The sequence below is a fragment of the Ambystoma mexicanum genome, chromosome 1p (genome assembly GCF_040938575.1).
Source record: "Ambystoma mexicanum isolate Mex_15411 chromosome 1p, UKY_AmexF1_1, whole genome shotgun sequence".
Classification (NCBI taxonomy): Eukaryota; Metazoa; Chordata; class Amphibia; order Caudata; family Ambystomatidae; genus Ambystoma; species Ambystoma mexicanum.
In genome coordinates, this window is record NC_090921.1 from 1,499,063,440 (window position 1) to 1,499,083,094 (window position 19,655).

At 43.3% G+C, this 19,655-nt stretch overlaps 1 protein-coding gene across 4 annotated transcripts in view; it reads right to left on the bottom strand.

The window, feature by feature from the left end:
* Positions 1-8,000: 8,000 nt before the first annotated feature.
* NIT1 (nitrilase 1) overlaps positions 8,001-19,655 on the bottom strand; it is a 696,241-nt gene continuing 684,586 nt past the window's right edge. For all 4 annotated transcript variants that reach the window (XM_069607184.1, XM_069607185.1, XM_069607186.1 and 1 more), the window contains 3 exons: positions 10,667-10,800; positions 9,980-10,105; positions 8,001-9,834 (listed from right to left, as the gene is read on the bottom strand). In XM_069607184.1, the coding sequence (XP_069463285.1) occupies positions 9,577-9,834; positions 9,980-10,105; positions 10,667-10,800 (518 nt within the window). In that variant the 3' untranslated portion in view covers positions 8,001-9,576. The remainder of the gene's footprint in view (positions 9,835-9,979; positions 10,106-10,666; positions 10,801-19,655) is intronic.

Genomic DNA, 19,655 nt, shown 5'->3' on the forward strand with positions numbered 1-19,655 from the left:
AAACACCCAGTTTAGTGAGTTGGGGATGATGGAAGGACCGTGGAAGCCAGGAAGCAGTAGCAGCAGCTGGGAGTATCCGTGAGAGACTGGAGGAGGACGGAGTGCCAGGACACTGATCCTATGTGTAAAGAGGGGGCTGCAGTGTGACGAGGGAGCCGTGTCTCCAAGGAGCCAGAACAGGGACAGCTGCAATTTGCTGGCAGGACCCAAACCAGTGCTTGTTCAATGGGTGAGCTACAGAAGCCAGGTGGCTAAGGAGCAGGTGGTGAGACTCTGACCTCAGCCTGATCCCATTGAAGGACCCGCCAGTACCGCACTACTCAGGGTGGGAGGTGGAGGCCCAGTGGCATGCGTGTGGCTGAAGCGGGATAACCTCTTTTGAACATTGTGAATAGTTTAGCAGGTCGAACCTCCCAAGATCCCCAAAATGCTGCCACAGGGAGCTAGCAAAGTGTGAGTAAAACAAACATGTTGCATTCTGGGACTTGTAGTGTGGAAATGGAAAGATTGCAAATGTAACGCAATAGGAAAGTAAATGAAAGATCCAGGAAGTGTGCAGAGGCAAGATCAGGGAGAGCGAAACCAGAGGGGAAACCAGTCGAGTAGTCGTGCAGGGAGAAAGAAGGAAAACCCAGTGTTCCCGAAAGTCTCTGACAAAGCCCAGGTACATACTTTGTGTGCATTTGGTGAATGCTACCTTGAGAGACAAAGCACAGCGATGGCCTCCAGGCAGGGGACAGACCCAGGAGGACCGCAGAGACCCCACACCAAAGTTGAGAAAGAGACATAAAACACAGGAGTGGCCTTCAGGCAGAGGACAGAACAAGGAAGGCTGCAGAGACCCCACACCAAAGTTGCGTGAACTTTGTGAAAATTGCCAAGACAGGCCTAAACTTGGGAGGGAACCCTGACAGATCTATTACCGGTTTCTGTGACGGGAAGCAAGAGGGGTCTGGTGTGAAATACTGTTGTACCCGTACTATAATGAGCCAAAGAATTGTTGTGAAAATTGGTCAAAGTTGTTATGCATAGTTCCAAGCCAAATCTATGCAGTCTCAAAGGTCTTCAACATAAACATTGAAAGCAGGCGCACGTTACATTGAAAGTCAAATTAAACCGGGAGTTGGGAGAGGGAAGCCTGAAGGGTACAGTGTTTTGTTTTAAACCAAGAAAGTATTGTTTGCAGTCAAGAGAGACCTGGACTTTGGCGAGGGAAACCTGAGGGGTCTTTTGTGAAAGATCTTTATATTGGAACTTTGATGCACCTTTTTGAAACAAATGAAGTGGCTTTGAAACCCAGGCGAGGGAAGCCTAAGAGCATAGTCTGAACTCATTAATTGGGCCAACCACATGAACTGCGTAAACCAGCCATCATGAAGAACTTTATAAACATACCAGTACATTGAACTTGGGGAAGGGAGTGGTGTACCATTTCCATTGTTCCATTGCCATTCTGCCATTCATTTTGATACACTCTTTTGTTTTTGCATACATTTATCCACACACAGTTTTTGTAGAGGGTGAGGGCAAGTATAGGTTTATGACACACACTTCTCTTTTGGTTTGACTGAGTGACTTCTGCTATTTGGTTTACTTTAATGGTCGAGACTGCTCCCATTATAGAGTTAGGGCCATATAGGAAGTCTCCAACCCCAGTTAAGTTTAATAAAGGTTTTCAAAACTTGTACATCTTGTGTCTGTGTCTTCACTAATGATATCACGACTTTCTCACAAGAGCAAGTGGAAAATCTGCCATAAACAGGTCGAAAAGGAGTGGGGGGGAAGATGCGCCCTGCCTCACTTCCCTCTCAACCATAATTTCTCTTGACAGGGCACCTTCTGCATTTAAGCGCAATGTGAGGGGTCAATAATGAGAGGTTGACACATGGTGTTCATGTTTTCAACCAAAGACATTCATTAAATGAAAAAGGAGGTTAGAAAAATGCCTTTCTAGCCCTGTTCTGAAGTGGAATTTCCCTACCTAGAAAGCAAAAGTAAGGAGCTGTCTGTGTTAGGAAGTCCGTAAATAATAATCTGTCCTTGTGTTCAAAACACTCCATCCTACCCCTCACACTACAAATGAGATAACAAAGGGTGCAAGGAAATGTCTTGGGGATGTCAAAAGTGTTCAAAAACTAAAAATAACAACTCCAAGGTAAATTTTCTCCAATGTAAAAGCCCTTGGACCTAGAGAGGTTTCCCTTCCCCTAGATTCTTCAAAGAAGGATTGTAAAAGTATTCCTTTAAGTAACAGTTCCTTTAGACCTGCTTTAGGCTCACACAGTTCTTGTTTAAGTAGTAAAGCTCTGTATATGTCTTTCTGTGAAACGTCTTGTAGCTTTATAAATTGCCTGGAATGCCCCCCTGGCAGGAATCTTGGTGCAGTCTCAATTGCCTGGTATACTTGCCTGCCAGGGCTTCTTTTATAGGTTAGCAGATTATCTGGTATACTCTCCTGCCATAAATCTTGATTGGGCGCTGATTGAACTCTCCTCAGCAGCGATCACATATCTGTTGTGCACAAGTGCACAAGCACTGCTTGAATTGGGATTTAAACTAACAGTATGTCATAGCAAGCCCCAAATGCAAGGAACCATGGGCTTTACATACAGAAAGCCCATGGGAAGAATTGATGCAAATTCTGGGTGGCATAGGACAGGGCTTTAGTTCAAACTACACAATTGACAAAGATAAATTTTTTGAGTTGGAATATTAGAGGCTTTAATAGTTTCATGGGCTTTGAAGACAGGAGAACTATCTTTAAAAAGTATAACCTCTTATTCCTACAGGAGGTGTGGTCATGTGACCCATTTATAGTGGATGGCTTCAGGGTATTTCAACAAATGGCTGTCAAAGGCCACACTGGAAGACCCTTAGGGAGGCTTGCAATATTGATACAAAACTCTGAGTTAGTGGAGTATGAAATCCTTAGTGAAAACAATGCATGGGTTATTAGCTCTGGAGGGGAAACTAAAGGGAATATGTCCTCAGCAGCCTCTTCTTTTGGTTAACATATTTTGCAGTCCATTACAAGTAGATGAGTGCGCCTTCGTGAAAAATGTGGGGAGATTTGTGAAACAATTGTTTGTGAAAGGGAGGGTTGCCATATTTTCAGAGCAGTCCTCATCCCAATTTACAAACAAGGAGACAGGGATCACCCGTCCAATTTCAGACCCATTGCACTGCTAGACCCGCTTGGGAAACTGTTCGCCACATACCTTCTGCAAAAACGTACTGGTTGGGCCAAAGAAACCAATCGCTTTGACACCCGCCAAACGGGTTTCACCCCCAATATGGGCACAAATGTAAATATTTTGACTCTGAATTTAGTCAAGCACGAAGCCATAACTAACAACTTTCAAGTTTATGCTGCCTTCATAGACCTGCACATGGCCTTTGATGCCATTAATAGGAACAAGTCATGGCACAAACTTGCAACATGGAAATGCCCCTGGGAGATGAGCGAACCAATAGAACTTCTTTACTCCAACACTTCGGTCACCATAAGGCTCACAAAAGAAGGGACAGCAACAGATGAAATAAGAACATGGAACGGATTAAAACAAGGCTGCCCCCTTCCGGCAACATTGTATATCTATACACTGCTGATTATTCCACGGAGAGCATAGTTGATAAACTCAACCCACCAAAACTCGACTCTCACCCAATTCCTTACCTCATGTACTCAGATGACAACATATTGAGGGACAAAACTGCAAAGGTCATCCCCATAATCACTTATGGTAGTGACGCAATGATTATAGCAACAAAAATAAAATGGCAAGCCATCTAAGCCACCTTTTGGCAGATGATTCTGAACCTGCCTACCAACTACCCCTTGGCCAGAATTCGGTTTGTAGTGGCCCTGCAATCTCTCACGTCAATCGTACTGTGGAAGCAGTTGGATCTATTGCGCAAAGTGATAAATGAAGATAAAACACTGGCTGGCTACCCAAATCTTGCGAGAGACACTGCACTGTATGAACAATTCCTCGTTAAAGGCATGGAAAAATCTCAACACATGAGAACTGAAGACATCACCATAGAAATGCTAATCAACAGCCCCCAACGAGCTAAGATCAAATTGCAGCAAAATGACTGGGCTAAAACATTAGAAAATAAGGCGAAATATACAATGAATTTGCAATGCCCAATGGATATCCGAGCCCTCAACGAACTTCCGCGCTATCTGGCTCTTTTCCCAGATCCGACAAATATCGAAAGCGGATCAATTTTGTCGATTCAGTCGGGATATAGACACCCCTGAAACTTTGAATCACTTAATCATGAAATGCCCTGCACTCAACGAGAAGAGAGCAATTTTTGGCAAATTATTCAAGATATCGGCCCAACAAGAAGAAGGCGATTGCAGATGGACTAAATTACTACAAGGACAAGACAAGAAACTGATCTATACAGTTGTCCAATTCCTTACGGAGATCTCTGCTTCTTCAAAGATCCTAATTCCATGAACATTATCTGAGGGGATTTCTCTCTTTTTTTTCTCTTTCTCTCCCCTCTTCTTCGCCTACTTTATTTTTTGATTTGATTAAATAACTCAAGCAAATGGTTTTTCGAATGTAATGTTTATTTCTATGAACACAAATGAAGTTTATTTTTTAAACTATATCATTTTACATAAATTAAAGAAAATAGCTGGCGATTTGAATGCAGACTGCTTGGTGGCTAGAGGAAAGGAGGAGGAGTTGTGTTGCACCGCTAAAGTGAAATCATGTGCCGACGGCAAAGCTTGGTTTGAGTTATTCTCCATTTGCAATCTAGAAATACTAAATGGGGCTATAGAAGATAGTCCCACAAGAACAACTTGGAGAGCCGGTAAGACCTTAGTTCATTTGGATCATATTGCAGCATCATCTGCTATATTTAATGTATGTGAAGAGATGACTGTAGAGCAGAGTGATGCGAGTGAACATCTGCAATTGTCGGTAAAAATTAAAAATTACACACACAAGATCATTGGCTCGGGGGCGTGTGGGTTAATAGCCAATCCAGCAGGCAATAGAATTTCACAATAGATAGGGAATTTCAATGGTTTCAACGATCGAGTGCAGCATTTCCTAAAAAATTGCTCAGAAAACCAAAGGGCAGCTTACATGACCCCTTGCACAGTTGACTCCTTTTTTAGATAACTTCAAGAGAGCTTCAAGGAGCAATAAGAATGGGCAGGGTAGTGAGTCCCATTCATTTGATATAGCCATTCAAAATAAAAATAAATAACTTGGAAGAGAAATTCGCCATTTGAAAGGGAGTAATGAGAATGAGCAAACATATTTGGCCAATATCAAACTCCTGAAACAAAGATTCCAAAATTGGTTTAAGAGCTATAAAGCTATTTTGGCCCATAATGAGGCATGGAAGATGCTAGAAATAATCACCCAAAAAATTGGAGAAATTTCTGGGATCTGATCAATGCTATGCAAAAAACACAGGGAGACCACCAGAGTAATCCTGTAGCAGAGGGGGAATGGGTGAAACATTTTAAGAAGGTCTATAAGCAATTGAATCGCCCAGTAGGAAGCCCACTGTTAGATCATGAGTGGGGACTAAATATGTCTGAAGAAGACACTGAGTCCCTGATTAAGAAAGCATCTAATAATAAAGCAGCTGGGCCAAATGGACTATCGAATGCACTTTTCAAATTGGCCCCTAGGCCATGGGCAAGTGTCTTATATATGTTATTTGATGCTGTGTTGAGAGAACGAAAGACACCAACCTCCTGGCACACGGCTATCATTGTGCGAATATATAAGAAGGGGATAGGCTAAGTACAGAGAACTATCGTCCCATTTCGCTCATAGACAGTGGGCCTCATTACAAGTTTGCCGGTCTGGTAACTATGGTACCGATGAGTTTGCCGGTACCGTAGTTACCAGACTGGCAAACTAAGAGTTCTTCTTGCAGGGGACTTTTCACCCACCAGGTCGGACCTGGCAGGCAGAACGGCACCCTTGAAAAGAGCATGTCGGATGCAGCGGCACCATTCGGAATGGTGCCGGTGCATCCAACCTCCACATTACCATTGAGCACTATGGGGCTCAAATGGGAATGGGGAGTAAAAGTTTCCGGTCTCTGGTAATGGGGAAATATAGGGTCCGCCAGGGTTGTAATGGCCCTGTATTTCCCCATTGCCAGGGGCCGGAACAATTTGCAAGTTTGGCGTCAGCCTGCCGGTTTTACCGGCAAGGCTACCGCCAAACTTGTAATGAGGCCCAGTGAATGCAAGATATTTGCTGGGCTGGTCCTACAGGATTTGAAGTGGGCTGCAGAAACTGGGCACCTATGAAAGTTTCAGATGGGATTTTGAGGAGGGATGGGCACTGACCTTGGGGGACTAGTGGTGGGATGGTTGAGAGAGGAGGCTCTCAGACCGGGCAATTTGCCTTTGTACATGGCAGCCATCGTTTATAACAGGCATTTGACTGTGTATATCAGAATTTCTTTTGGCTTAAGTTAAGGGACTGGCAATTCCCAGGTCCCTAACTAGTGATCCTGATACAACTCCATGATCAGACATATCTGCAAGTAAGGTTGAATGGGCAGGGGGAACTTATGGAGGCCTTTCTGGCTTATAGGTGCCTGCAACAGGGGTGTGTGTTGTCATCCTACCTCTTGAACCTGTACTTGTCTGACTTGGGAGAGTTCCCGACAAGAGCCCTGTTCGCCTGACTGAGACTGCTGAGTTTGACAGTACTGTATCTGATCTACGCAGATGATGCAGTCCTGATGGATAGGACCGAGATGGGCTTGCAAAAACAACTTGACTCCATATGGGAATACTCCAAGCGGAATGAGCTATGTATTAATGTAAAAAAAAAAAAATCATAAGATTCATCCACAATAAGAGAAGAAAAATGGGTTTCAGATGGCACATGGGAGAGAGGGAGTTGATACTGTCAGCATCCTTGACTTATCTGGGATTCTGTTTCGGGGTGGAGGACAATAGTCATGCTATGTTGAAATGTTTATTGAGGAAGGCTGCTCAAGCAGGGGCGCAGATTAGGAAAATCAGATGTAAATATTGTAGATTCTACATTCAACCTCTATTTATTTTTTATAAAAGGAAGGCAATGCCAGGACTTTTATATGGTGTAGAGATAAATTGCTCTCACTCTCATTTGACAAGATTGAATCCAGAGTATGGAAGTGGGCGCTAGGGCTGCCAGAATGCGTGCCAATAGTCTCATTGAGGTTTGAATTAGGATTAGCCTAATTGAACTGTATAGTAGATCAAAGAATTGTGCCACTATATAGAATGTTCTTGGTGCTCACGAAAGATCCACTGTATGAAGATTTGGCAAGCGTTCAGCAAGCTGGTGGGCTCAAGGCTGCTGCCAAATTTAGGAGGAGAGCAGGGAGTATTTTAGCAAATGTGGAACTAACAACATCTGTTTTTGAGAAGTACCCGAATGAAGTCAGGAAGGCTCTGCTAAGAACGGACTGGATGGCCACAATGACAAGAGTAAGACGGTTCAAATTGCATGATAGCTTGGACAAGTCATTGGAACATATTCCAAAATACCTAAATACATTTCCAAATTCACATTGGGCCATGCAGTTTTTATGATACATGTTGAACCTTTTCCCCACGGGTGAGATCTGTCAGATGAGGTCTCAGTCTGTGGAGAGGAATGTAGGTTGCACTTTATGTAGGGATCAGACAGTGGTACAGTATAGAGACCATATTGTATTATATTTTACAGCATTGGCAATGGTTAAAACTTTGTATTTGGAGCGTTTTATTCACTTTTCCGAAGCAATAAATGTTGAACCTTTTATTTGCACGAATCTCTAGTGGCGATGCAATATTAGTCACGATTGCAGTGTTAAAGATTCTTCAAGAGGCAGAAATGACAACATTGAGCAGCAGCCAATCTGACAGAAAAAATATTGAAGAGTAACCCCTTTCTGTGATTTTAGTTAGCTTAATAAGGTGTAGTATGAATTCTAACTTCTATATGAGATAGAGTTTAGACAATATGTTTGTTATTAATATGAATTCAACATGTTTTTATTGTGTTTTTGTATATTGTTGTGCAAGGTTGACTTAGAGCAACCAAAATCCAAATACAAAAAAAAGAAAAAAAGGAATTCTTGATTCAATTTCAATTGCCTCGTATACAAGCCTGCAGATTACCTGGTGTCAGAAATCTTGATTCAATCTTTTTACCCCAAGCTTTAACATTTTCTGTAAATTATCACAAAGTAAGAGCTATCACCTTAACAACAACAAATCAAAAATGTAAAACAAAAATAAAGAAAAGATCACCAATTCCAGCAATGGCAAAATTCATCATCACAATAATAACAGTAACTCAACGCGTCGAAGGATTTGCGGCATGTGGGTCTTGTGCTCATGGACACTTAGGAATTGAATTATGTGGAGTCACCAACAGTTCGTATGAATTATTAAGTATGACGCTTATTTCCTCCATGGCCGCCAGAATCCATACCCTCACCCACCATTACCCTTCTATCGGGCCTCTCGGTAGTTTCCAAGATGCAGCCAGCATCAATTTGGTGGGCATCAGAAGCTGAGTAACCACTTTCGCTTTCTGACCTGCTATGGGATAACCACCATCTTCATCAGAGTCCCCCTTCCAGTATATCTTAAAATCTTGCAAGCTTCTTTGACAGGTTCCTGAATCATGAATGCCTTTTTAAAGCCTCTTTACTAACTACTCTAGTCTGGCAGTTCTAGAACAATATTCTCAGTGTAACTTCATCATCCTCCACTCTGGTTCATTACTTTGTTACCCTAAGGATGAACAATGTCTATCTACCCGTATGTTTTTCTTTGATGAGATATGAAATGTGTACATTCACCACTATTCCAGCCCACACTGTGCATTTTCTGCATGGAGACACACTAGGTATGTTCCACTGTAGTTTGAAGTCCTAGAACATTCTACTGAATGTTATGTTTATGGAGGACAAAAATTACAGAATGCTTACAAATGTCTACCTGAATCACAAACTATGAGACACATACATTTTGGATTTCTCACACCGACCTGTGTTTTTTTAATGAAAGGCACTTTCTGCATACTACTGAAAATGACATATTGTTCTCAGTCAGAGCAGTACACGCACTGCCATTACTAAGTACCTAAATCCTGCAAATACTGTGAGCTGGTCAGTTTTAAAAATCGGGGAGGAATTTGATAGTCATGCCCACACAGTCCGTGGAGATCACCAATAACAACAGAAACCATAGACAAAGGCTGTGGACACTTTTAGACCATGATTATCCATAAACTAGGAATAACAATCCCAGCAAACTGGAAAAAGTGTGTTAGCACTTAAAATGCTTTAGGATTACATGCATGGCCAAAAGGTCAGTCAGTGTGCTCAACAACTTATTTATCTATCAATACTGTTCATGGTCTGCCTGGTCGGTAGCAGTCCAATTGTAAGGTATCAATTCACTTAATATGGTTTTCTGAGATCGATTTGATTGCACATTAATGATGGTAGATGGGGCAGAGGTGCAGACTGGATGATTTCTTGGCTGAACAAAGAGAATAGAAAGGAAAAGGTTGTTGTTACGAAGTTGGGCTACTCAGCAATTTTGCCATACAAGTCAGTTCTCCGGTGGTAAGAGACTGGCATCTCCTCACGGATGCGATGAAGGTAGTCAAGGTTAACCTCGGCATAACAAACACCTGTCCCTTCTTGACACTGAGCAATAACACTGCCCCAGGGATCCACTACCATGGCATGACCATATGAGGTCCGACGCTCACTATGTGAACCAGTCTGTGCTGATGCTATCACATAGCACTGATTTTCTATGGCACGAGCCCGCAGAAGCACCTAAAGAAAACGAGAGAGAGAGTAGGTGAATGAGTGAGAGGGACAGAGACAGGATGGTGTAAAAGCATCATTTAAACAACTCATATCTGAGAATCCTATTAAATGCTGAATATTCTTAGTAAATATGAAGGATAGAACAGCTCACCTCCCAGTGTGCCAACCCAGTAGTCAGAGTAAAGGCTGAAGGAAATGTCAGAATTTCTGCCCCTTTCTGGACCTGTGTCAATGACATTTCTGGAAAACGCAGATCGTAACACACAGCTAGACCAACCTGAATGACAAAAATAACTGTATTTGAATAGATCCAAAGAACTTAGTAAAATCTTTGCTTCAAATAAGGCTTCCAGTGCATCTCCTGCTCACAGCAAATATTTCTACTTGCTACATGCTTGTATGGACTTTGCTGGAAAAGAGGGGCCCACCAACATTGGCACTTACATGTTGTTGGATCCCCTCTACACAGTTTTCATCCTTTGCAAACCAGCATGCAATATCAAACATAAAATCAGACAAAATCACCTTCATGTTGTGTTTTTAAACTCAGTTATGCTACAACAAAAAAAAGCAAATGCCACTTGCCATTTATGCTTGTCAGACAGCCTTTGCAGTGGATTCCCATCACGTGGGGTGCGAGGTGAGGGAGGGTGGGGATAGAAAGCAATGTTCTTCTACCACTCTGCCGGCAAAACCAATTCCAAATGGCATGGCGTGTAATACTCTAGATTACTAGTAACAATTAAACTTTTATTTTTACACTGGCATTATTTGAACCTCCATATTCTAAAATGTTTTCAACTTTCAAAGTTATCTCTCTGCAATTCACAGTGCCTACCTTTCCAACTGGCGTGCTGACTGGGGCAGGAATTTCAGAACCAGGGATGGTGAATTTGCTTTCTTTTAGAGAGACTCTTCCTTCTAACTCAACATCAAAGAGGTGTGTTTTGTGGTACACGGACACAACAGAGCCTGCAATAAATACATTCAAGTGAACATCAAGTTATAAGCATGTGGCCTGACAAACATTGCTCAAAACCCCTCCATCTTCCTTCAGCAAATTAAGAAAACCTAAACGAATAGCTAGCTGTAAATAGAAGTCTGGGACACAGAATCAGGACTTTCAGAATACGTGTTAGAGGATTACAGATCTGCATTCTACTTCCTTACCAGCATTGCCTTTTTTCAATTCATATTGGCAAACGGAATGTGATCTACTGATGTATGATACAGAATTAGGTTCCGGGGTTAAGAGCTGCTAACATGGTAGGATCATACTTAAGACAGCAATGTAATTTGACAATATTTTGAATGGCCGCTTAAAATTGAAAGTCCACAAACCCACAATGTGCCAAAGTATAATGCATTGTCACTCTTTCACATAAGTGTGCATGACTGAGTGCTTCTTTACCACCCTGCTTGTTTAGTTTACACTCAAAGAAGAATACTCTTCCGTGTTTGGAGCCACTGTCATTAATGTATGCGTTTTTGTATGCAAATTGGGGGTAGTTGCATCAACTTACTCTGTGCTGTGCGACCTTATTTATTTTTCCTTTTTGGGTCGGTGTCGCAATCTTGGGAGGAAACAGAGGTCTAGACCCCACCTCTGATGGCAAGATTTAATTATTTGACACTCCTCATAAACTTACGCCACAAGGGAGTATGTGTAAATCAAGAATTAACTTTAATTCGTGCAAACACTCCTGTGTATACATGAGAAAATTGCCCTTGGATCACACGTGTTTCAGCAGTACTCTTGCCTTTTATCAAATCCGGGCTGGTTTCAATAAATAAATAACCAAAAATCAAAAATAACATGATTATATGAATTAAGAATATGTAATAAATTACTGTGTTGTAGACAGAGAGAAAGGGAGGGAACATGGAAGGATATATAGGATAAAGAGAACATATAACAAACAAAAAAGAGAACATTAGCACATATCTGATTAAATAAATTAAAATGAACAAATTAAATTGAACACATTGCTATTTGATCTCTCATTACACATTATGTATAACTGTGACCAATTGAGTATATCACTAACAGCCATCTGATATAGCATCAATTAATCTAACTTGCATCAAAAGTATAGGCCAGGAAAACCATGGGGGCAGGGGGAGAAGGGCGTGCTATCTTGAATTGACTAGTACTGTGATTTTAATCTTGTCTGGGGGCTGTTGGTTGGGTTATTAAGTATGTTATCTAGTATCTCTCTGACTGCAGTTATGCTAGAGAAGAACATAGTTACTTCTTACCTTGTAACGTTCTTTCGATGGGATGTTCCTCCGACGTATTCCTTATCTTAGATATCTCTTTCCAGCTTTGCTGGCCTTGTAAATTTTTTCTCTCTAGAGAGTGCTGCGCGTCGACGTCCGCCGAGTCGATGTCCCTCGACAACCGCCGTATCGACGTCGACGTCATCCTGCCTATAAAGGCCGCGCGCAGCGTCCGTTGCTCAGTTCCGTTTTGTAGCCCACAATAATTCTTTCTGGACTCGACTAATCACCCTGAAGGAGCGTAAGCTGCAACAACAAGGGATGTAGTACTGCAGGGATGGATGGGAGGGTCGAACATCCCATCGAAAGAACGTTACAAGGTAAGAAGTAACTTGTTCTTCGAAGGGATTGTGTCCTCCGACGTATTCCTTATCTTATATAGGCTCCCATAGCAGTATTCTGTTATTGGAGATGGGAGTACTGACTTCATGCTTCCTCTTATTGATGAATAGAGTGCAATACTGCCCTTCCAAACCTAGTTTCCTGACTGGAGGAGGAATCCAAGTTGTAAAACCGTGTAAAGGTATGGACGGACGACCATGTGGCAGCCGCACAAATGTCTCGAACCGGCACTCCTCTTTTGAGGCCGATGAAGCTGCGATACTTCTGGTCGAATGAGCCCTAAGATTTTGAGGGGGCTCTTTTCCTGCCAGTTTATAACATTCCAAAATGGCTAAAATAATCCATCTGGAAATGGTCTGCTTAGTTATCGGTAGCCCCAGCTTGTGACCTGCGTAGCCTACAAACAGCTGGTCTGCTTGTCTTATCCTAGCCAGTCTACTAATGTAAAAACTTAAAGCCCTTCTTGGGTCCAGTCTGTGTAACCTCTCTTCCTCTTTCCCCGGATGGGGAGGAGGATAGAAAGATGGAAGGGTAATCTTCTGTGTGATATGAAATTCAGAAACCACCTTTGGGAGGAAATTAGGCTTCACTTGCAGAACAACTTTGTCTTTGTGAAAGATTGTATGAGGGGGTTTACAAGAAAGAGCTTGTAACTCGCTCACCCTTCTAGCAGATGTAAGTGCTACTAATAAAACAGTCTTAAGGGTAAGAAATCTTAACAAACAAGAGTGGAGTGGTTCGAAAGGTGTGTCCATCAGGAAAGTTAGGACTAAATTTAAATCCCATAGGGGAACCTGGAATGGTCTTGGGGGATAAACGTTAGTTAACCCCTTTAGAAACTGTATTACCAAGGGTAACTTGAAATAGGATGGTTCTTCCGCAGTGCGCTTAAAGATGGATAGCGCTGCAAGATAGCCCTTGATGGTGCCAACTTGAAGGCCTGAATTCGCTAAATAAAGTAGGAAGGACAAAACCATTGGTGTACCACATGAAAAGGGATCGATATTCTTTTCCCTACACCAGCTGCAAAATCTGTTCCAACGGCAGCGGTATAAAGATTTTGTTGCTGGCCTTCTTGCCGAAAGCAACACCTCCATAACGTCATCAGGGAGGTCCCAATCCTTGTACCTCAGCCTTTCAGAAGCCAAGCGTGAAGGATGAGGGTTTTGATGTCTGGATGGAGAACCTGACCTCCCTTCTGTGAGAGCAGATTCTCTCTGAGTGGAAGTCGAATTGGAGGGCAGATGGACAAGTCTAGAAGGTCCGGGTACCACGTTCTCCTGGCCCAATCCGGGGCAATTAGGATCATGGTTTTCCAGAATCTTCTCAACCTCCTGATCATTTGAGGAATGACAGGGACCGGTGGAAACGCGTACAGGAGTGGAAACTCCCAGTCCACTATGAACGCGTCTCCCAGAGCTCCTCTCGGGGGAAATTCCCTTGAACAGAACAGATCGCACTTCCTGTTGACACTGGTGGCGAACAGATCCACCTGATGGGTTCCCCAAAGGGCGAAGATCTCTTGAAGGACTTCCTGAGCTAGTTCCCACTCGTGGGAGACTGTGCGCTGCCTGCTCAGAGCGTCCGCTGTCAAGTTCTTCTCTCCGGCTAGGTGAACTGCCGATAGAGAGATTCCTTCTTGGATTGCCCAAAACCAGAGCTGCATCGCTTCTCTGCACAGAGGTAGTGATCCTACGCCTCCTCTTTTGTTGAGGTAATGCATGGCCGCTGTGTTGTCCGTCATTATCAGGACATTCTTTCCTTGTACAGATGGCAGAAAAGCCTTCAGCGCAAGTCTGATGGCCCTCAGCTCTAACAGGTTGATATGTAGTCTGTACTCCGATGGAGACCAACGACCACTGATGGTCAAGTCGTTGGCATGGGCTCCCCACCCCGTGAGTGAGGCATCCGTGACTACTGTTATCTCCGGCCAAGGTTGCCAAAACTGCTCTCCTTTCAGAATGTTCTCCTGACAGGCCCACCACTGAAGGTCTCGAGCCACCCTGTCGGGAACCTGAAGAAGATCTGTCATTTTCCCTGAGAATTGTGACCACTGAGTTCTCAGTGCCGACTGGAGAGATCTCATTCTCAGGCGAGCCTCTGGCACTAGGAAAATACAGGATGCCATGAGGCCTAGCAACCTCAAAAAGTCGAAGGCTGGGAGACGTTGGGCATTTTGAAACTTGGTGACCATCTGTAGAATATCTTGAGCCCTCACCTCTGGTGGCGAGGCTTTTCCCAGGGAAGTGTCCAGGATCGCTCCGATGAACTGGAGTCTCTGCAAAGGTATCATTTGTGACTTCTTTAAATTGAGGGAGAAGCCCAGTCTGTGAAGGGAGTGGCAAACATGATCTAGCTGGATCTGAGCTTGTTCCGAAGATACAGCTCTGATCAACCAATCGTCCAGGTAGGGGTAGACGTGAATCCCTTCCCTCCTTAGACTTGCAGCCACTACCGACATTAACTTGGTGAAGACCCTCGGGGCGGAGATCAGGCCAAATGGCAGCACTCGAAATTGATAATGAGAGTTGCCAATGGCGAACCTCAGATATTTCCTGTGTTTGAGATGGATTGGCACATGGAAATAAGCGTCCTGAAGGTCCAGAGATACCAACCAGTCCTGGAACTGAAGGGCCTGAAGGATCTGAGAGAGAGTTACCATCTTGAATTTGTCTTTCCTGAGGAATTTGTTCAATTTTCGCAAGTCCAAGATGGGTCTCAGTCCTCCGTCTTTCTTTGGTATGAGAAAGTAAGGGGAGAACCAGCCCTTGTTCCTCTCCGCTACAGGTACCGGTTCTATGGCACCTTTCTCTAGCAGGTCTAAAATTCCGTGCAAGAGGTGCGGATCTGGAGCTTTTTGAGAGCTGATCCCCGGCGGATGACTCTGAGGTATGCGTAGGAGAGGCAGGCAGTAACCTTGTGCAACTGTCTCCAATGCCCAAGCATCTGACGTGATAGCCTGCCATTCCGCCAGATGTTGAGTTAACCTGCCTCCTACAGGTGTCTTGTGAGGGAAGTCCTCAGAGTGGTTTTGGGGCAGCTGACGCAGATGCCGATGGTAAAGAGGCACCTGCTGTTGCTGCGGCTTTTGAATATCTACCCCGTCCACCTCGGGTAGTTCTTCTTTGTCCCCTTTGAGCCGGTCGTCCTCTACCTCTTCCGAATGCGGAGTAGATGCGAAAAGACTTGCCTCTCGCAGAGGTTCCTGTGGGACGAAAAGGTGTCTGACGGATTGCAGCACCTAGGGATTTTGCTGCTGCCTTTGATGTTTGCAGTTTTTCTAAACTGTCACTCACCTTTTTCCCAAACAAAGAAGAGCCATCAAATGGCATGTTCAAGAGCCTGGCTTGCACATCAGGGGCAAAACTAGACTTTCTCAACCAAGCAAATCTCCTGGTTGTAGTACTTGCCGCCATTGCTCTGCTGATACTGTCAGCCGAATCAATGCCCATCTGCAGGGATTCGCACATAGAGTCTTTACCGTCCTTTATGATATTTAGGAACGCCTCCCTTTCTTCTCCCTCCGGGATGCAGTCAGCCGCTGTAGAAGCACACTCCCAAAGTGTATGGCTAAATCTAGCAAGGGTGCAAGTAGCATTAATAGATTTTAACGCCATGCTACATGCTGAAAAGACTTTCTTAGCCATAGCATCATATTTTTTATCGCCCCTGTCCTGTGGGACGGTAGGGTAAGCAGTCTTGATGTCAGTAGAAGATGCTGCCTGTACCACCAGACTTTCTGGGGATGGGTGTTGTAAGAGGATTCAATTCAACACTACAGCTAAGTCAACGCCTAGTCTATAATACTGAATGAAAACCCTTATTGATATATCTTTAGGTCCAGTTCATGCGTTCTGGATGACTACCCCTATATAACACCCCTCTCTTGGAATCCCCCTGACCCCACTGAGCCAAGAAGTAGTTCTGTTTTGCAAGTTTAAAAGGTTTATTTGATAATTTAAACAATATATATTATATCACGCTTTATAATAAATTAATAATTGAATAGCACACTTAATCTGATATGATGAAGATTAACAACGGAGAATCTGGCACTAGCACACTTCTTATAATCACCAATGAGTTGACATGAAATGGATAAGGTAGCACACTGGTAAATAGGAACAAAAGTATAATGTGGTAGAGGATGCTTTATGTAAGCTCAGGTGGATGCAATATTCAATGAATGCAATACAGAAAATACTCAATATGATTTCAACCAAACAATGTAATCACTTTTCTCTGGCTATCCACTCCCCCCTCTTTATGCAATGCAAGGGAATGGGAGGAAAGCACACAGTTCTCAGAAATACAATCAATGTAATCAGTTCAATCCCCCCCCAAGCTTAGACAACAGAAGTTTAAGACACAGATAGGAGTTTTGAAAACACAGGCCCAAATGCTTTGATATGTGCTAGCAATGGATGAGAAATATGCTGGAAATGCTTTTTAATTCCCTTTCAGAGGTTCAGGGTGAGTGGTATCTAGTTAATATTAGTCCAGGCTCACACTAGCAATGGGGCAGGGATAGTTAGCAGGTTAAACGAATTTCTGGCAAATGGAAGCAAGCGGCAGCAGTTTTACACGTGAAGAAATTTGCAAATCGCGGTAAAATTCGTTTTGGGGTCCTAGGAAAGCCTAGGATCTCAGCTTCCAAATAAAAGTTACTGCAAGTCTCTAGCACAAACGGTTGCGGAGATATGAGCGATTAAATAAAGGTCGTTTTTCAGATTTGAAATTTTAAAAGCTCAAAATGACAAGTGCAGCTTGCAACTAGCAAATCACAGGTGACAGCTTTACAAGTGACAGGTGACAGTTAGGAGACAGTTCTACTTAGATTAAAATAGGTTGAATTATATTATTTTAACTAGGAGATTGGTTCTGCACAGTTTTCTAGGTACTCACACTATATTCTTGGATTAAATGGGCCTCATCACGGATCTGGTCAGGGTTTTAGACTGGACTCTGGTCTGGTCTGGCCTCTGCACTTCACAGTGATCTGGGTCAGCTCTCTCTGCTGGTCTGGGTCTCTCTGGGTACAGCACTGCTTTCTCTCTGGTCTGGTCTCTTAGTTCTGGATAGATTGAAGTCTCTAGTTTGGCTTTCTGGAGGTTGATGGAGGTAAGTATGGATTTTTCCGGCAGAGCGTCCCGCTGCAGATGGATTTGGAAGGTCCCTATCTGTCCTGTCTGTCTGCTTTTATGTGTTTAGAATGTGGGTGTGTTCTAGCATCACTGACCCTACCTCTCTCTCAGCTTCTAATTGGTCAAACTTCCATTTATCATTTGATTGGGGAATGAACTGTGAGTCAGCGTGATGTCATTTTACAGCCTGCAGAAAGTCCACTCCTCCTGTCAACTTACACACAAATCTAGATTTGAAACAAATACATATTTGCAGAGGTACATATTGTTTTAAAATCATATGCACCCATCATGCATTACAGGAGGTATCCCCTGTTCAAACTCTGCTCTTCCTGGGAGCTTGCATTCAGAACTGGCACATATTTCACTTTTTAACTGATTTTGCAATTTCTGACATGGACCCAACTTTACATACATGTGTGCAGGGAGTAGGGACATGAACTGATGAAGTTTCAGATTTTTAACATGCATACATTTAGAGTAATATCCACTTTTCCGCTAAAACCCCCCTGAACATGCCACCGGGTCGAAAAACCTCTTAAAATGTGGGCAGAAAAATCACAAGAATTAGGGTGTCCTTTATAAAATTTTCACATGTCCGCTCTATGAGTTATTCATCTTTTTAAAGTTATGTTCTGGCTCCAAAGGGGTGTGGTTTACCCTCAGCACAAGGTTGAATTTCTGGTTAATCCAGTTCTGCCAAGCCAGCTTGCTCTCACAGGCAGTGCCCCTCCCAGCTCCTGCCAAGAGGAAGCTACATTTTACGACTGCGGTAATAATAAAAAACCTTTGCCTGAGTGAAGAGGGCTTTGTTCACTCTCCTGCAGAGCACAGATAATTCAATTATCAGATAGATGGCATATCCTTAGTGTGGGCAGCAAAAGGAAGGTTGGCCTGGGAACACAGCTGTGACTCAAGTTTCCCTTCTGACGGGGGTAGTTGCCAGGCAGAATTCAGTTCCTTAAGCCAGGTTTCAGATAAAATGTCACTTTTTGTTCCCCAGTCTAAGTCAAGACATTTTTTTACATATGCAGCTAGAAGGCTGATTCTAAGTTTAAAACTATGACATTTAAACAATTTCAACCTATGTGACACTCAAAAGTAGGTCACTCAGTCAATTTGAACATTTAGATTTGTAGTGTCTTTCAGTCCAATGCAACTTAAACTGCTGAAATCCACAGCGCAGCCAGTCTTGTTATAAGCATTTTTCTGGGCTCTTCATTTCCCAGATTTTGTAGGCACACAAAACTCCATTCTACCAAATGTCTGCTGGTATTCAGTGAATATTTTGCACATATTGCAATGTTTGAAATAGGCACTTTGGCTTGCCTTCAGAGAAACACAGGGTGGTTTTAAACTGCCGGCTTTTGGATAGTGGTGAGTACTGGTACTGCACCCATTTTTGGGATTTAAGAAAATGAATTCCCAACAATTCTAGGTTGCATTTGGCAATCAGCATTGCCATTCCCAATGGTTTCAGACTACTGTGTGGGTAGTCCAATGGTGGTTTTAGGCAGTGTCCTTCTGTGCCCATAACATCGGCAAAAATGAGTGGCAGCCTATTCTTCATGCATTTCCCTGTGCATTTTCTGGGAAGCTCTGGCCATCATGGTTTTCCATGTCAGTACTGCACAGTTTTGGGGTATGGCTCGGATGCATGGGTAAATACATCCCACAAGCCCCCCTCTTGCGATGGCCATTCTATTTCACGAATGGGACTCGCAAGACCTGGGATGTTTCCTCATCTTCTTCCAATAGATGGCACAGTTCATCATCTTCTTCTCCATCCGGTACTGATCGATCGGTTCTCCTCGCCAGTCCTGATGGGATTATTGGGCGGTCCACTGGGCCCATTGGATCTTCGTTCCCGGTCTCCGTATCATCCTCCTTGGCCCGTCTTCAGGTTTTCTTTCTCCTAGGACGACAAAGGAAGAGCGGCAATACCTACTCATAGACGTTTTTCCACCACTGTTGAGATGGTGGGACAGCATATGCATTTCATCATGACGAAACATTACATTCTTATTTTGATAAAAAAAACAGTATAACTAAGACAGTTTC